Source organism: Pseudorasbora parva, chromosome 5 (genome assembly GCF_024679245.1).
Source record: "Pseudorasbora parva isolate DD20220531a chromosome 5, ASM2467924v1, whole genome shotgun sequence".
NCBI classification, from domain to species: Eukaryota; Metazoa; Chordata; class Actinopteri; order Cypriniformes; family Gobionidae; genus Pseudorasbora; species Pseudorasbora parva.
In genome coordinates, this window is record NC_090176.1 from 36,450,758 (window position 1) to 36,467,731 (window position 16,974).

The 16,974-nt window shown below is 36.4% G+C and overlaps 1 protein-coding gene across 1 annotated transcript; it reads right to left on the reverse strand.

Moving 5' to 3' along the window:
* Positions 1-1,111: 1,111 nt before the first annotated feature.
* Positions 1,112-16,921, reverse strand: efhc2 (EF-hand domain (C-terminal) containing 2). The gene is made up of 15 exons (XM_067444124.1): positions 16,410-16,921; positions 15,972-16,160; positions 15,726-15,876; positions 15,426-15,649; positions 15,106-15,357; positions 11,508-11,615; positions 11,224-11,362; positions 9,991-10,156; positions 9,098-9,240; positions 8,815-9,011; positions 8,520-8,653; positions 7,773-7,967; positions 3,380-3,472; positions 3,183-3,285; positions 1,112-1,320 (listed from the first exon to the last, which is right to left on the reverse strand). The coding sequence occupies exons 1-15, from the start codon at positions 16,545-16,547 to the stop codon at positions 1,210-1,212; spliced, it is 2,343 nt and encodes a 780-aa protein (XP_067300225.1). The 5' UTR covers positions 16,548-16,921; the 3' UTR covers positions 1,112-1,209.
* Positions 16,922-16,974: the final 53 nt, after the last annotated feature.

A 16,974-nucleotide genomic window follows, 5' to 3' on the forward strand; every position in this document is an offset into this window, starting at 1 on the left:
GATTTCACCTCAGTGACATAAATATTTGATGCTTCAGACAGAAATCAAATCAACTGTAATGATAATATGGTAATACCTGGCAGTATCTTTGTTGATGTGAATTTTAGTCTTCGTGCTGATATGCAGTTATTTTAGTAGAGCACCTGTATTATATGAAGACGTGTTTGATCTTCATGTATTCATTTAAGACTTTGTTTTGCAGACAATATCTGGCTATTCCTTGTTGTTGCCTGTGACACATTAACATTTACAATAAAAAATACAATGTGGTCAAATGATTTTTGACTACTTCATAATATGGTTTGAGTGATCAGATCCCAAAACAATTTGGACCCAATTTTATACCTGTATTAAATTCTGACCACAGAAATGTATGTTAATACCAGATGTAACCCGGGTCATTGTTGCATTCTAGGATGTCAAAGTGTGGCCTCATTCCCCATTCACTGGAGCCAGGCTAAATATGTCCTAGATGCGTCAGCCTTTGTGTTTCAGACAGAAGCCTGCTAACTCATGAGGCTAATATTTTAGTAAGTGTGAAGGCTAGGAATGAAGACTTGATAATACCGCTGTGATGTAATGCACTTCTTCTGTCTTGGCCAGGAAATGAGGCCTTGAACGCAAAAGCTCTGATTACATACACGCTTAACCTGTCTTTTTATAAACAGCATCAGAATTTATCAATTGCATAACGTGCCAGAACAGAGTGTGAGCAGCCAATGCAGATTATAAAATGAGGATGTTGAACCTTTTTACCTGGGACAAAACAGTCGCTTTCCTTTTACTAAAGCATGAAAATGCCTTTGGGAAATATGAGTTTGGGTACTGTATAGCGGGAAGTTATTTTCTTTCATATGGCCCTGGCATGTTGTCGTATTATATTGACAGCTTTATCCACGCAATCATGGCAAATGTGCATGTCTGTCTGCCTGTATATGAAATATGGTTTGATTTAGCGGCTCGTATTTTTAACTGCTCCACGCTTAGTCCTGAGGCACATAAGGTACTTCCAAACAGCTCTCTCATTCCAGCATGTTTTTGATTTGAAGTCGAATAAAAAACATAAAAACATATAACTAGTATTATGACATTCATGCAGTACAACGGAAACAACAACGTGCAACAAAGTGAATTTAATCAGAGCAATACACTAAGTGGAGCAGAATTCTTGACTTTTCTCATGTTATTGAGGATCCCATCAGGCCGTTCTCAGCTGTCATTAATGTTTGCGGTGCTGCCAAAGACATCCTCCAGCAAGAGTGAGTAGTTGATGGTTTTAACTGCAGGGTCTGCAGCTTCTCCCCTCCAGTCTGCGTCAAACTAAAAACAACAGCAAGACAGGGTTTGAGAAACAGTTCGCAGAGTTTCCTGGAGCACATGTGTTTAGCTGACACTTTCATTTCATGTCTCTGCAAATTAAGGCGTACTGAAAGATAGATTTATCAGGCCAGATTGACTTAAGCACATGGTAAATGTCTTGTACTTGCTATTTAAAAATGTATGACAAATGTTTAACGACAATGCGTGCTTCAGTAAATCAGACCCGTAATCGTCTTTTAAAAAGAATTGCTGCAGATAAGAATTTTATTGCTCAATATGTTAAGATGACCAGATTTCTGAAATGAAAACTGTGGACATTTCTAGTCCAACAGCCTATATATCATTAAAATATCCAATGTAATTATCAATGAATTAAAAAAGGGGGACAGTTTTGTGTGTTTTGACCATGGTAAATGTAGTACTGTGATAAAATATGGTATATCATACTCTGATATACTACCATAAATTAGTGTATTCATCAACACGCACTTATGAACTATAATAACTTTAGAGTTTAGAGTAACTCGCAGCACCCTTATTCTCCTCAAACTAATGCCTAAACTAATAAATAATTTTTACTAATTTAAATTTAGCTTAAATAAAGCATAAATAAAGGATGAAAACATGAATGAAAATTAGAAATGGCCAACTAGCTGAAAATACATTTTAATAAATGTTTACAAAATTTTAATAAATAAATAAAAATGTTTTTAAATAACTAAAATTAAAATGAAAACAGAAAATATGAAGCTGAAGCTAATTCATATAATAAAATACTGATCTGATTTTGCCCGGCAACTCAGTCAGATCACGCCTCTTGTGGTCTGATTGGTTGAAGGACTATCCAATTGCATGTGGAGTCATTCAAATAATGCTCGTTTATCACGCCTCTTGTGCAGTAGAAAATACAGAGCAGACTCCACAGACCAATGTTCAATCTTAAATTGAGCTTGGTCTGGTGATATCCAGGCAAATAAATACAATATTTAGTATATAAAATACTATTAAATTAATACTGGATATCATTGCATTTTATATGATATATTTGAAACAAACATGTGCAACAGGCACTGAAAATCATCCAAATGATCACCCTGTCATATGTAACAAACAGTATAGTAAGTATACATAATTTTTATGCACAGAAACATAGCTATATTCACTAGACTAGACCGATTAAGCAGATCCTTAGAGATGTGGCCTTGAAGGTGCATATTCTTCTTTCTTTTATACTAAGAAGTGTTTGATAAATGCAGGGTAATTCACCATTGTGATGGCTGCTAATTTAGGTTCGGCGAGGGCCACAGGAAATGGCTGGAAACTGGCAAATTTAACAGCCAATAAACAACATGAAATGAGCTATGAGAAATGTGATCAAATCAACAACAACAAAAAAAGAATTGCACAGTCTGTCTTGCCTCTCCATATTGCAAGCCCTGATTAAATAGAAAAGACAGCAGAGAGAAACTATAAAGACAAATCGACTGCTAACTCCCCCTGCTGGTCGGTTAAGACCACTTAGAACTGGAAGTCTGCTCATTGTGAGTCAGTGAGCAGATGGTTCTGTTTAGGCTCCAAGCAGGCATGCTAAATTACTGCGCTGTAATAAAAGCTCCACTTCAGAGTAGTTGTTGAGTGGGTTTTCCCAAGGCTGATTTACTTGAGATGAGGCTTGGAGGTGCTCAAAACTTGTGGGGCCCACAGTTTACCAGGGCCTGGACCCTGACACAAACACTCTCATGTGCATGTGGCGGCTTTAGCAAACGACAAAAATGACGTCTCAAAGTACGTGTTTGGTGACAGAACAAATGGACTGTTTTTCTTGATAGTCATCACTGCATTCAGACCACATTCAAACTCACCTTCACAGTGACATCTGGAAGCACAGCAGGGGCGGGGTTTTCTCTCCAATTGATACCTGACAGGAAGGCGTGATAGTCAATCTTCTCAGACGCGTCTTGAAACCTGGATGTGAACATGAGAGATGCAGAAAATATGGATGTGTTGCGTTGAAATGTTTCATGGATAATAAATGAGAGTTTTGCTCTTTTGACCCTACTTCTCGAGAAGCGCTCGTAGTAGGTCATCAGAAAGGGGCAGCCGGAAGGCTTTACAGATGATCCATGCTTCTTTAGAAGAGAGGTGTCCAGATCTGCAGCAAAATTTGTGTGACCAGAAATTAGACAAAATGATGAATGAGCAATTTGTGTCAGGACATTTTTAAATATTAGAATGATAAATAATGATAAATGATAAATATATCCTTCAGAAATAATTCTAATATACTCATTTGGTGTCCAAGAAACATCTCTTATCAATGTTGAAAATAGCTACTTAACATTTTTGTGGGAACAGTAATTAAATTAGTAAAAAAATAAAAAATAAAAAAGATAAATAGAAGTTTCCAAAGAACAGCATTTATTTGAAATCGAATTAATAATTTTGTAACATTATAAATGTCGTTACTGTCAGTTTAATGCATCCTTTCTGAATGAAAGTATTTTTTTTTTTAAATAAAAATAAGACCCAAACTTTTGAATGGTAAATATTATAAGATATAGTAATATATAATTGATAAAACTAATATTATACAGTCTTGTTATGGAGTTCATGACAGACAGCTACAAACGTTCTAGGTTCATTCCTTTCAGAACATTTTGAACATCTTAAAATAACTAAACTTTCCACAGGGTGACATAAACAGGACAAGCACATTGACCTGCTGGCATTCTTCCTCATCTATTTCCCCTGCCTGCAACATGCCACAGGTCTTCATCTGTTTCCAATGCTTCACTTGAACCGCTGGAACTAATCGCACCCCCTCAATCTAAAGCAGATTGATGGTTATTCTACCTCACTGTGATTGTTAGTGGGCCACATCAGTGCCTGCATGAGAGTGTGTGTCTTTAAAGAAAAGTGGGAAACGGTTTTGTGGTTCTGTATTAATGCATGTTTATGTCAATGTTGATTTCGTATTATAAATCATTTGTTCCTGTACATGAACTGCAACAGAGTGCTTAATAAAAGAAGAAAACATAAGGAAATATATACTTGGGAAAAAATAAACATGTTAATTTTTGATATTATGTTTGAATACAGTAGCGTGTATATTTTAAAAATCTAGTATTCAAAACTTAAATCTAGAAACAAATGTAAAACAAAAAGTGCATCATAAATAATTAGGATAGACGGTTTTGAGGTTATTAGTAAAATTTAATAATATGAATTGTGAATATTTCTTAAAGATTTTTTATTTTAAATTAAAAAAAATACAAAATAGAAGTGTGATCTCAGACTTTTGGAAAAGGAATTTGTTTTAAAGTGTCACATTTTAATGCTATCAGTGGTACGAGAAGAAAGTCTACGAGTTTACATATTACTTTGTTTCCTTTCCTTAAAGGGATAGTTCACTTTGAAATTAAATTTTGATATGTTTTAGCTTACCTCATGGGCATCCAAGATGTATGAGTATTTGTTTCCCCAGTAGTTTCAATTTTGATCATTTTAGGTCAAACCGTTCTTGTCTGTGCCTCACATAATGCAGGTCTATGGTCACCACCTCAAAGAGCATACACAGAGAAGTCCAAAGTAGAGAAGTACACCCTGAATGCCTAAGACACGAAACGAGCAGTTTGTGTGAGAACTGAGCGGCCATAAGTGTGTACTTACGATGGGGGATTGTTTAATTTGGACTTCTCTGTGTATGCTCTTTGAGGTGGTGACCATAGACCTGCATTATGTGAGGCACAGACAAGAACGGTTTGACCTAAAATGATCAAAATTGAAACTACTGGGGAAACAAATACTCCTACATCTCGGCTGCCCATGAGGTAAGCTAAAACATATCAAAATTTAATTTCAAAGTGAACTATCCCTTTAAATGTGCACTATGCAACTTTCCTTCCACCTCACAGCCGGTGGAAAATAGAACTCTGTTATTAACGTTACTGTAGTGTAAAGCAGAGCAGGACCGAGTTTTGTGGAGATGAGCACGACCGCTGGAGCGATTATTTTAAAAACACACGGATCGCGAGTACCGGGACTTTTATTATGACGGGACGGGACACAGTCGCCGGGCACCTGCACTTCCGCTTTTACCGGTCATGATTAGGTAAAGCAGGTAAAACAGCTCTGTTTATCATATTAGATACATTTAAGTGTGTTTAAAATTATGTTATGACATTACTCTGTGCGTTCGCTCGGCGCTGCTGTGACATGTTCACACTGCTAAGAGAAAAGCGCTTCTGCAGAATAAAACAAAGGGTAACGCAGATATGACGCCATTGACAGGCCACTTGCTCAAACGCTATGCTGAAACGTCCCGGGCCCTAGTTAAAATAGCAATTTTCTCACAATTTACAAATAGTTGGAAACACTTGGGAAATTGTAAGTACTCAACTGAACAAAATATATAACACTGGTCTATTGGTTTTTGGATATTTTACTGCAAAAATACTACATAGTGCACCTTTAAAGGTAGGGTAGGTAGGACTGATTTAAAACACTTTTGTCCAAATTTGTTTAAACTTTCTTTATATGTCAATACACTCTGAAAAGGATAGTATAATAATCGAGTGACTCTAGACTTTTTAATCTGCAATAAACACCGCTTATTATTTTCGTTCGGGACGAAACAAATGATTGGCTTGGGCGACTGTCACTCTCTCTCGCTACCATGGCGACCACTTGCTTTCGCTACAGGATCTGCCCACATGCGCGTGCTCGTTTGATTTGAGCAGTTCAAGAGGCAATAAACCTAGGCAAAATAATGGCAGAGAAAGAGTATTCAAACTTCACAGTGCAGGGTTTTACAGTCCGCGAAGGCAAACAATGCAAAAAAGGAAGATAGCACGAGAAAAGGCAATGCACAGAAAGTCTTTCAACAAAGAAATCAAACGCGAGTAAATATCTGCATGGCTTTTCAACGATGGTGAGAACTGAGGGACCTGAAAAACGACTCACTGCTGGCTGTATTTCTGCTGGACAGGTAATCTTTCATTTTGATTAAAACATTTTTTTGGTTTATGTTTTCATGAAGCATGTATCAAGAGCACATGAAGCTGTCTAATATAGCTAACATAACATTACTTAGCATAAAGTTACAATGTTATACACTTAGTTATTAGTAGAGATGATAAATACTCAATATGCTTAGCTCAAGTTGATCACTGTTGTGTTGAATTTCGCAAAATTTAACTTTAGATAACAAAATGCATGTGCAAAAGCTAGTACACCGCATCCAGGAACTTTTTTTTAGAACTAAGTTAGCTTTAGCTACCACTAATCAACAATGCTTTCATCATGGAAACTCTTACCTGCAAAACACAGTATATGTTATGAATCTTACACGAAATATTCATCACAGTATAACTGATGTTATTGGGAAAACATGATGCTACCCGTTTTTAGCTTTGCCTTATAAATATAACTAGCTCGTTACCAAATCAAACAAAAATATCTTTTAAACTTTACCAGTACCAGTATTCTAGCTTGATAGTGAGTACTAAAAGACATCTTATTTGATTATATTCATACTGATAAAGTTAGATGTTTTATGACATGATTCTGACATGATGTCACTACATGCACACCTCTTGTCTGAGGTAAATAATGCGTCTTCCAGCTGAGCGGTTGTATTTTGGGGGCGTGGCTTTGGAAAGAGCCCAGATGGGAGAAGGTGGAGTGCAATTTTTATACTTTCTTTTTCAGAGTGCTTACATTTTAATTATGTATTGATATATAAAGAAAGTTTAAACCAAGTTTTAACCAATTCCTACCTACCCTACCTTTAAATGAAGAACTGAATGCAAATATTTGTCTCTGGCAGCCCTTTTTGCATAATTAAAGGGTATGTTTTTTTGATAAAATCAGAGAGCTTTCAGGGTCCTCCATAGATGGCAATTTAATTACCACTTTTTAAGGCCCAGAAAATAGTAAAAACATTGGTAAAATAGTCAATGTGACTCCAGCGGTTCAACCTTAATTTAATGACGCAACGAGAATACTTTTTGTGCGCAAAAACAAACAAAAAATAACAACTTTATTCTTTATTTTTGTGCACAAGAAGTATTCTTGTTGCTTCATAAAATTAAGGTTGAACCACTGGAGTCACATGGACTATATTAACGATGCTTTTACTAACTTTCTGGACCTTGAAAGTGTTAATTAAATTGCTGTCTATGGAAGGATTAGAGAGCTCTCGGATTTCATCAAAAATATCTTAATTTTTTTTTTGAAAATTGAATGAATGAAGGTCTAATGGGTTTGGACCGACATAAGGGTGAGTAATTAATGCCAGAATTTTCATTTTTGGGTTAACTACCACTTAATTACATAAAATTACATTTTAATATATTTATTTTTAATCTTATAATATAAAAAATTATATTATATTATTGTTTTTAAAAATTATTTAAAAAAGTTAGATTATAGAGTGAAAAGGAAAGCTCTACCTGCCACGGTCCTCATGTGTGAAAGTACGGATCATATCTGAGAAGTTCTCAAAGTTTTTCTTCTTTAGCTGATCCTGAGCCACAGCAAGCATGAGGCCCACGTCCACCTCTGGCTTTTCTCGCACTGAATAATTGCGACCCAGCGTCATGATCTCATGTTCAGACAACTGAATGTCCATATCTGCCAACAGAGTCCTGTAAAGAACACGTAATGACATTAAGTTTGTGTGCAATGTCAAGCTAAATAATTTATTTAGTGCTTTTTAAGGCCAATTCACACTGCAACAAGTCTGACCAATAGCAACAGTCGCTTTGAGTTCTGTCGAATCAGTGTCTTACTGCTGTTAGCATCTGTTGCCGTTGGTCAGCGTTTGTTTTTGCCGATTGAACGTTGCATCATTGTTTGTTGGATCTTGGAATGTCTGAGCGTCTAAGTGATGCAGACTAACTGTAATCTGGTGACCATCTGCAATGGTCAATGAATTTGTGTAAATTATCCTTTACTATTTCTATTTGATAATATGTGTTTCTAACAATGTCTTGCAGGGATAACGACCAAAAAAAAGTATCTTCTTTTTCCCCCCTAATCAGCCATGTTAGTTCTATTTCTGCAGGTAATCCCGCCCACAAAACTCAAAATCAGATAAATGTGTCCAAAATCTCACTAAGTTTAATTGTATAGTATATGGCAGGCCAGAATAGGGTGTTATGTACCTTTTATTTGTGAATTTTTGGCCGGCTCCTTACCTGAATGACTCATATGGAATGAAGCCAGCACTGCTTGGGTCAATCATCATGAAGAACTGTTTTACTTTCTTCTGCTGTTCCTCACTGATGGATTTTACCTTGCTGATAATGGTGCCAATATTGGCCTTGGGGAACTAAGTAATTGAAAAACATAGGGCTTTCAAATAAAGTTTCTGTGTAGACTCATACCTTGGCACAGTTTAGCAAAAAGTTGGGTGATTTGTTCATTAAACAATGTTAATCAAAATAGGTTGTGAAAAATAGAAGAGACAAAATTATTTTGTGTGTGTGTTACCTCATCAGCATGCTGCTCCATATAGTTGAATGTAAATTCATCAGCATCCAGCAGCTGGAAAGGCTGATTGTTCAAATCCAGTCGTGCTCCCACATATAAATCCTGAGCTGTGAAATACTCAGACATCTCACTCTTAAACAGCTCCTGTCCTGGCTTCTTCACTTGACCTCTCTCCAAGAACTTACCCCCAATCACACCTTAAACACAAGGACAATGGAATACAATTAAACAGAATTTTTATTAGGTTTTTTTTCTGATCTGAATTTAAACATGACAGCAGTACCTGAGTTTCTCTGAGGAGGTTCAAAGACAGCTATGGTGTCGTCACTGAGGTAGAAGCAAATGATAAAAGTGCGTTCCTTGTTGATAGGACTGTCCGTCAGCATTTTCCCCACAAATCTCAACACATTGCTCACCAGACCTTGCCTAGAGTTGAGGAAAAAAGCCAATTTATCATCTGGCCTGAGAATGTTTTGTTACTATTATTGAATATTCTCTTTTAACTTTTTCCATTTCCAAAATATATGAGCATCCAACTTTACTAGAAAGTCTGAAGTTCTGCCCTCTTTCCAACTTGTTATGACTATTTTTAAATACTTAGTCACCAGGCTGACAAGATCAGAATGGGTCTTGGTTCCTTACTTACATTCAAGATGTTTCCTTACTTATTCAGTGTGGGTTTAGTCCTGTCACTTAGCTTCTTTGAGGTTATTACTATCTATAAAAGAATCCTTTATTTAGAAGAGATTTATTTTTCTCTTCAAACTCTACGCCTGCCAATGTATGACAATGTATTGTCCAAAACAAATTGAGCAAGAGAATAATTTACAGCATGATACTGGTTCTGGGATTATATTTGGAAGTGAAGCACTGTGAAAACCATGTAGAATAATAAACTAAATTGCAAATGTGGGTTTTACATCGGAAGTATCATCAGATTCCGTTTGAGCCTCTGATTATTTATGAAGGCACTTTCATCCACTTCTAGTGCTGTACTGCAAAGAGCTGCACTTAACTGATGATGGATGACTTTAGTAGGACAGACAAGGGTCTAAACTCTTCTGTCAAAATGATCAGAAAACAGTAAGGGTCTGTTTCGATATAATATTAATGCTTTTAAATGGAAGGGAAGTATATACTATGGACGTCCTAAGGGAGATTAGTGCTGCTGGTTACCTGTCTTTCTCCATAAGCTTCCTGAAATCTTTCTGTGGAGGTTTAGGCAGCAAACCCTGACAGGAGCAGAGCGAATCTTCCTCAGATCCAAATCCAGTGTAGGGTGGCACCTGTTTGGCTGGTTTGGGAGGGGGTGGGGCCTTGAATGAGACAGGTGTGAAGTCCTCTATGAAGCCACACAGGAAGAAAACATCAAAAACATCTCCCACACACACATTTAAGCAGACATAAGCATGGAACACCGGGAGTGAGGCCATACAGAGTTGCGTTTACCCTTATGAAGTCAATCTGTAACCTCTTAACCTCTTAAAACGAACAAGTGCTTCATCAGAGCCATTGTCAACCTGGCTCCATTAGGCTCATGTGTAACTAATGCTATGATCTCGTCGGTCGGCATAACGCCGCAGCAGACAGATGCACGCGCACCCGTATTGTGTTACTGTTGGCACGGAGCTTGTGTACTTCTCATGTCCGGGCTTTTGAAGATAAAGAGGCCAGGCTGGCCATTGCTCATATCTGCTGTCCAAAAACTGAGTCACCTTGAGGTGTCAATCAGTTCTGCTCCTTTAGTCTTCTGCTTTTCAATGTGTGTTACTCCGACAGTTATTCACAGGGATGAAAGCACATCGGGGAGCATTAGTCTCTCATAGAGACATGGGATTTACGACAGGATGACTTTGAAAATAATGAACAGCTTGTCAGACCACACAGAGAAGATGCGTGCTGAGAATGAAGGGTTGAGGTATGTGCATTTGCTTTTTACTCCACTGCAGAAAGCAATAGAGCACAAGAAGCACACGTCATAGAGAGTTTGTTTGTAGCAAACAAAATAGTTCATTATAGCTTCAGAATAACAGATGAAACTCAATACTGACATCATGTGGTCATTAATAGCATCCTGAAAAAGTCCTCCCTCTGAAAATCTCCAAAACTTACAATAATATTAACAACAATCTAGCCATTCTTCAAAACATTTGTCTTATATAGGGTAATTTAAACATTTATATTTGATACTATTAAATAAATAAATAATAATAAACTATATAAATAATAGAAAATGGAAAGAATGGCTTCTTTGACTAAGGAATTAGATTATTTTAATTGACACTATCACTATTACAGCTATTACAAATCATGAAATATGATAGATTAATCAATATAACATTATGCCAATATCTTAACGTAAAAATAAAAGCATACCACTCCATCCACTTGAGTGATGATGTAACTCACCAATACCATATTTGGAGCGATAATACTCTTTGGTGAAGTTGTCGCAGTCGCATAATAACACCCTACGACCCCACACATTAATGACCCCTCCAATGGTCAGGTCACAGTCTTTATAGAATTCTTCATCTACAGCTCCAGTCTGTAAAATGTAAGGAGACATTGACATACTAGTCCATTAAAATTTAAACAATTGTCGACTAAACAAAATAAAAATAGTATTTGAAAACTGTTAAGATGAATGTCATGGGGTGTTCACAAGGGTCTATTTTTTAATCAGTATTTACTTTGAGGCTATCCAAAATGTAGCGTCCTCCTTGTCCAACTGGTCCAAATACATTGAGAACTGTGCGGTCAGTTATTTCTCCAGGCTGACGTTTGGGAATAGGAGCATTCTGTTTGGCAGAATCAACAAAAAAGAATTGCAGTTTTTCAATACTTGAAGGACAAACGAAATTTGCAAATGGGTTCTTTATTATTTTCTCACTGGGGGATTTCTGCAAACCTTTTCAAATTATATTTTGTGAAAGGCAACACAAAACAAAATGATAACAGAAAAAAGCCCCTGAATAAATCCATCCTTCATAATGAATTTAGACTGAAAAACAATAGCAGGGAGGAAACTGAAAAGTGCTTTAGGGAAGTTGGATGTTCTTTCAGCCCTGTCAGTCTAGATAAAAGCTTGGCACGGAGGATGGAGAAATTTGTCCAAGCAAAAGAGGAGAGAGGAACTGATAACCACTTAGTCTCGTCTAAAGGTGGAACAAAGAGTAAGGAATCATTTTCATTCAATTTCACATTTCATTCCCATTGAAATCATCATCTCTGTAGCACATGAGCTTTAGTATTTTTACAATTTGTATCACATACATATTGACAAATTGATTTCCTGTTCTAAGTTTAAACTTTATGCAGCTTATACACTAAAGTTTAAAAAATTGGTGTCTGTAAGTTTTTTAATGTTATGTTAAAGGGATAGTTCACCCAAATATGAAAATTACTCCATGATTTACTCACCCTCAATTAATCTTATGTGACAATTTTCTTTCAGATGAATACAATGAGAGTTATATTAACACGTCCTGGCTCTTACAAGCTTTATTATGACAGTGAATGGCTGTTTCTGTTTTGATAAAAGTACATAAGTCCATCATAAAAGTGGTCCACACTGCTCCAGTAGGTTAATAAAGGCATTCTGAAGCAAAGCAATGCATTTGTGCAAGAAAAATATCCATATTTAAAACTTTTACTAGATTACTAAAATGTTATCTCTAACTTCCGCTAACTGTCGTACACGTGAGAGATTGGCGTTCCAGTGTAAGATATAGGGATGAAGGTTCCCTACATAAGTTCCAGGTAAATTCCGGAGACGAATGCAGAAGCGTAGAGGATATTGCAAAACAAAACTTGGTTCTCGCAACAATTAGTATATGCTCACTGGAGTGTCCGGAGTGTCCTAGGTCATATGCTGAAATTCCAGTCTCTCGTGAACGCATGTACGATTACAGCTTGTAAAGTTTTATATATGGATATTTTTCTCACACAAATGCATCGCTTTGCTTCAGCGGAGCCTTTATTAAAAAGCCTTTATCAAAAGCCTTTATCAACCCCCCAACTCTTTTGAAGCGTTAAAAATACATTTTGGTCCAAAGCTACGACTTTATTCAGCATTGTCTTCTCTTCCATGTTCCTCAAATAAAGATTAAAATGGTCGTGAATAAGCAGATTGAGTCATGATTCATATCACCAATGTCACGTGATTTCAGCAGTTTGCCAGTTTGACAAGCGATCCGAATCATGATTCATGACCGTTTGAATCTTTATTTGAGGAACACGGAATAGAAGACAATGCTGAATAAAGTCCTAGCTTTTGCTATTTTTGGACCAAAATGTATTTTCAATGCTTCAAAAGAGTCTAACTAACCAACTGATGTCACATATAGAGAACTTTGATGATGTTTTCATTACCTTCTGGACATGGACAGAAAGTGTGCATACACTTACATTCAAAGAACAGAAAGCCCTCGGCCTAAATCTAAAATATCTTAAACTGTGTTTCGAGGATAAACAGAGGTTTTACGGGTGTGGAACGACAATAGGGTGAGTAACTAATGAAAGAAATTTAACTTTTGGGTGAACTAATCCTTTAATGTTATGCCTAACCGATCTGTGGATGTTTGAGTATAAAGGCTTCGTCGAAAAAGAAAAGGGCAGCACTATATTTTGTCCATTGGGAATTAATCGGATTGTTGTGTTTTGCTATTGCTGTGATCTGAGAAAAGAAGATATTGTTGCAAGAGGGAGGGTCATTTATTTTGATTAAAGACTACAAGAATTAAAAAAAATTGTGCAAGGATAAATTGTTTATAATAAATACTGAAATATTCCATACAAACAAGGATTTGTCAATTTTGATTAATGGTTACTTTAATATATATATATATATATATATATATATATATATATATATATATATATATATATATATAATATATATATATATATATATATATATAGTGCTTTGCGAAAGTATTCGGCCTAATTTTTTGTGAAGAATCAACAAGTGGGACACACTCATGATGTGGAAATGATTTTTTTTTTTTTTTGAATATTTCAAACTTTTTTTGTGCTTTTTTTGATTTTGCATTATGTTTTGGATCATTGTCTTGTTGGAAGACAAATCTCCGTCCCAGCCTCAGGTCTTTTGCAGACTCCATCAGGTTTTCTTCCAGAATGGTCCTGTATTTGGCTCCATCCATCTTCCCATCAATTTTAACCATTTTCCCTGTCCCTGCTGAAGAAAAGCAGGCCCAAACCATGATGCTGCCACCACCATGTTTGACAGTGGGGATGGTGTGTTCAGGGTCATGAGCTGTGTTGCTTTTACGCCAAACATAACGTTTTGCATTGTTGCCAAAAAGTTCAATTTTGGTTTCATCTGACCAGAGCACCTTCTTCCACATGTTTGGTGTGTCTCCCAGGTGGCTTGTGGCAAACTTTAAATGACACTTTTTATGGATATATTTAAGAAATGGCTTTCTTCTTGCCGCTCTTCCATAAAGGCCAGATTTGTGCAGTATACAACTGATTGTTGTCCTATGGACAGTCTCCCACCTCAGCTGTAGATCTCTTCAGTTTATCCAGAGTGGTCATGGGCCTCTTGGCTGCATCTCTGATCAGTCTTCTCCTTGTATGAGCTGAAAGTTTAGAGGGACGGCCAGGTCTTGGTAGATTTGCAGGGGTCTGATACTCCTTCCATTTAAATATTATCTCTTGCACAGTGCTCCTTGGGATGTTTAAAGCTTGGGAAATCTTTTTGTATTGGAATCCAGCTTTAAACTTCTCCACAACAGTATATCGAAACTGCCTGGTGTGTTTCTTGTTCGTCATGATGCTCTCTGCACTTTAAACAGACCTCTGAGACTATCACAGTGCAGGTGCATTTATACGGAGACATGATTACACACAGGTAGATTCTATTTATCATCATTAGTCATTTAGGTCAACACTGGATCGTTCAGAGACCCTCACTGAACTTCTGGAGAGTTTGTTGCACTGAAAGTAAAGGGGCCGAATAATTTTGAACGTCCAATTTTTCAGTTTTTGATTTGTTAAAAAAGTTTGAAATATCCAATTCATTTCATTCCACGTCATAATTGTGTGTCCCACTTGTTGTTGATTCTTCACAAAAAATGACAGTTTTATATCTTTATGTTTGAAACCAGAAATGTGGCAAAAGTTCACAAAGTTCAAGGGGGCACTGTATATATATATATATATATATATATATATATATATATATATATATATATATATATATATATATATATATATATATATATATATATATACTTTTTTTTTTTTCGTGCTGATTTTTGAACTAACCTTGGGAAGCTTGCCCCTGTGCAGAAATTTAGGGATAGCATCTCTACCGGAGTTTGGAGGAACAACTTCGTACATTTCCATGGTGTCATCTGCCAGGAAGTAATGCAAGATCATTTCTCTGGAGTCTCCAAACATGCTTTCAGTATCATCCCAGTAGCAGTAGAAGCGCAGGACTTTGTGGTCATGTTCCAAAAACTGCTTCAGGGTATCCAATCTTTCATACGGCCGCAGTGGCTTCATGTTCTCCTCCATCTGCAAGGGGGAAAGAAACATTAAAATACTTAAGTATTGATATTGCTGTTTAGACACGTGGTGCTTACCTCTTGTCGAAGTGTGGTATAGGGATCTGTTGGTGCGGAAGCAGGGGGGTTTATGCGCACCCCCATTTTTATCAAGAAGTTGCGTGTGAAGGGGTCACAGCCCGTAATCATAAAGGTCCTGGAATAGAGGACTATTTCCTGATTTATGTTGAAATGGTGTACATTGTAGAAGCGATCATCTTTAGGAGCTGGGAGTGAAATACGGTGGCGCCGAATCAGAGTTCCTACATGGAAGGAGAGCAGGATGTTTTTATTGGCTTCCCATTTATCATGATGCTATGCTTGATTTTGATAGTTTACCCTGTGGGATCCCACTGTTTTTGAGTTCTGGCTCCACTACTTGTATAGTATCATCCTCCAGGTAGAAGTAAATCTTGCACTTTCGTACTCTATATTTTTCTTCCCTCCTCTGAGGTACATTTTCTTGGAAATAAGCATCGAAACACAGGACCTTTCAGGTAAGAAAATAGTGGGGGGAAATGAATATATTTTTACAACAATTGGTAATTTTTTTAAATAATATATTCCCTTATAATGATGACAAACCTGTTTGTCAAAGGCAACCCATGCTGGAGCATCACTGCCTTCTGTCTTTAGAAAAAGTGAATTCTTGGATTTTGCGCTCTGCCCCAGAAGCAGTTCTCCTCCAATGCCTGGCTTCTCTGTCCCAACCATCATGGCTACTCCATTTGAATAATCGAAATGCTGAGATTTGTGAAATTTTTCTTTTCCAAGCTGAAAAATAGTTCATAAAAAATAAAATAAAATGTACAAACATTTCTTGAAAATCCTGCTTTCCACACTGTAAAATGTTTTCTTCTGCTGTAGCCTAATTAATGGTTGAAAAATACAATTAATAAAGATATATACACCAACACGCTTTAAATGTTTTCAAAACGTAAAGCCGCTAAAATAGTTACCAATACAGACAGCTTTTATTCACAACATTATTTCCTCAACACATACAAAACATATATACTTAACATTTCTGTTGACTGAATTTCCAGGAAGCATTGGTAACGCCATTTTTAGTAGCAAGCGATAAGGTAAATTTCCTAAATGGAGGACTACACCAGACTTCAATATCGGTTGCCAAGGTACTAACTTGTTTGCAAATATCATTGCTAGGCAACCACAGATCACGTGGTAATACCATTTTTTTTTTTTTACAGTCTATGGGTAATACCGGTAATACCATGATACATTAATTACGTCTTCATGTGATAAAACTGTCTACTACGGGTAATCTATTATGTTTTATAACTAAATTAAAATGAAATGTTACATTAATCCTATTTCCGGTATCTCAGCAACACATTTGAATATCACCGTTTTGATTTATAACACATAACTTTAATGTATAGTCATCAAATAATTTAAGAATAATTATTAGTCAGAAATTAATGATTAATTTAAGCTAATGACATACAGCACTACTTCTCAATCTCTTTAGCCAAGTTGTTGTTACATACTGTAAAGTGTAATCGTGATCTGGGGTTATTGCCTGCTTGCAATTTTTCATAAGTGTACGTACCCTGTAAAAAGTCTG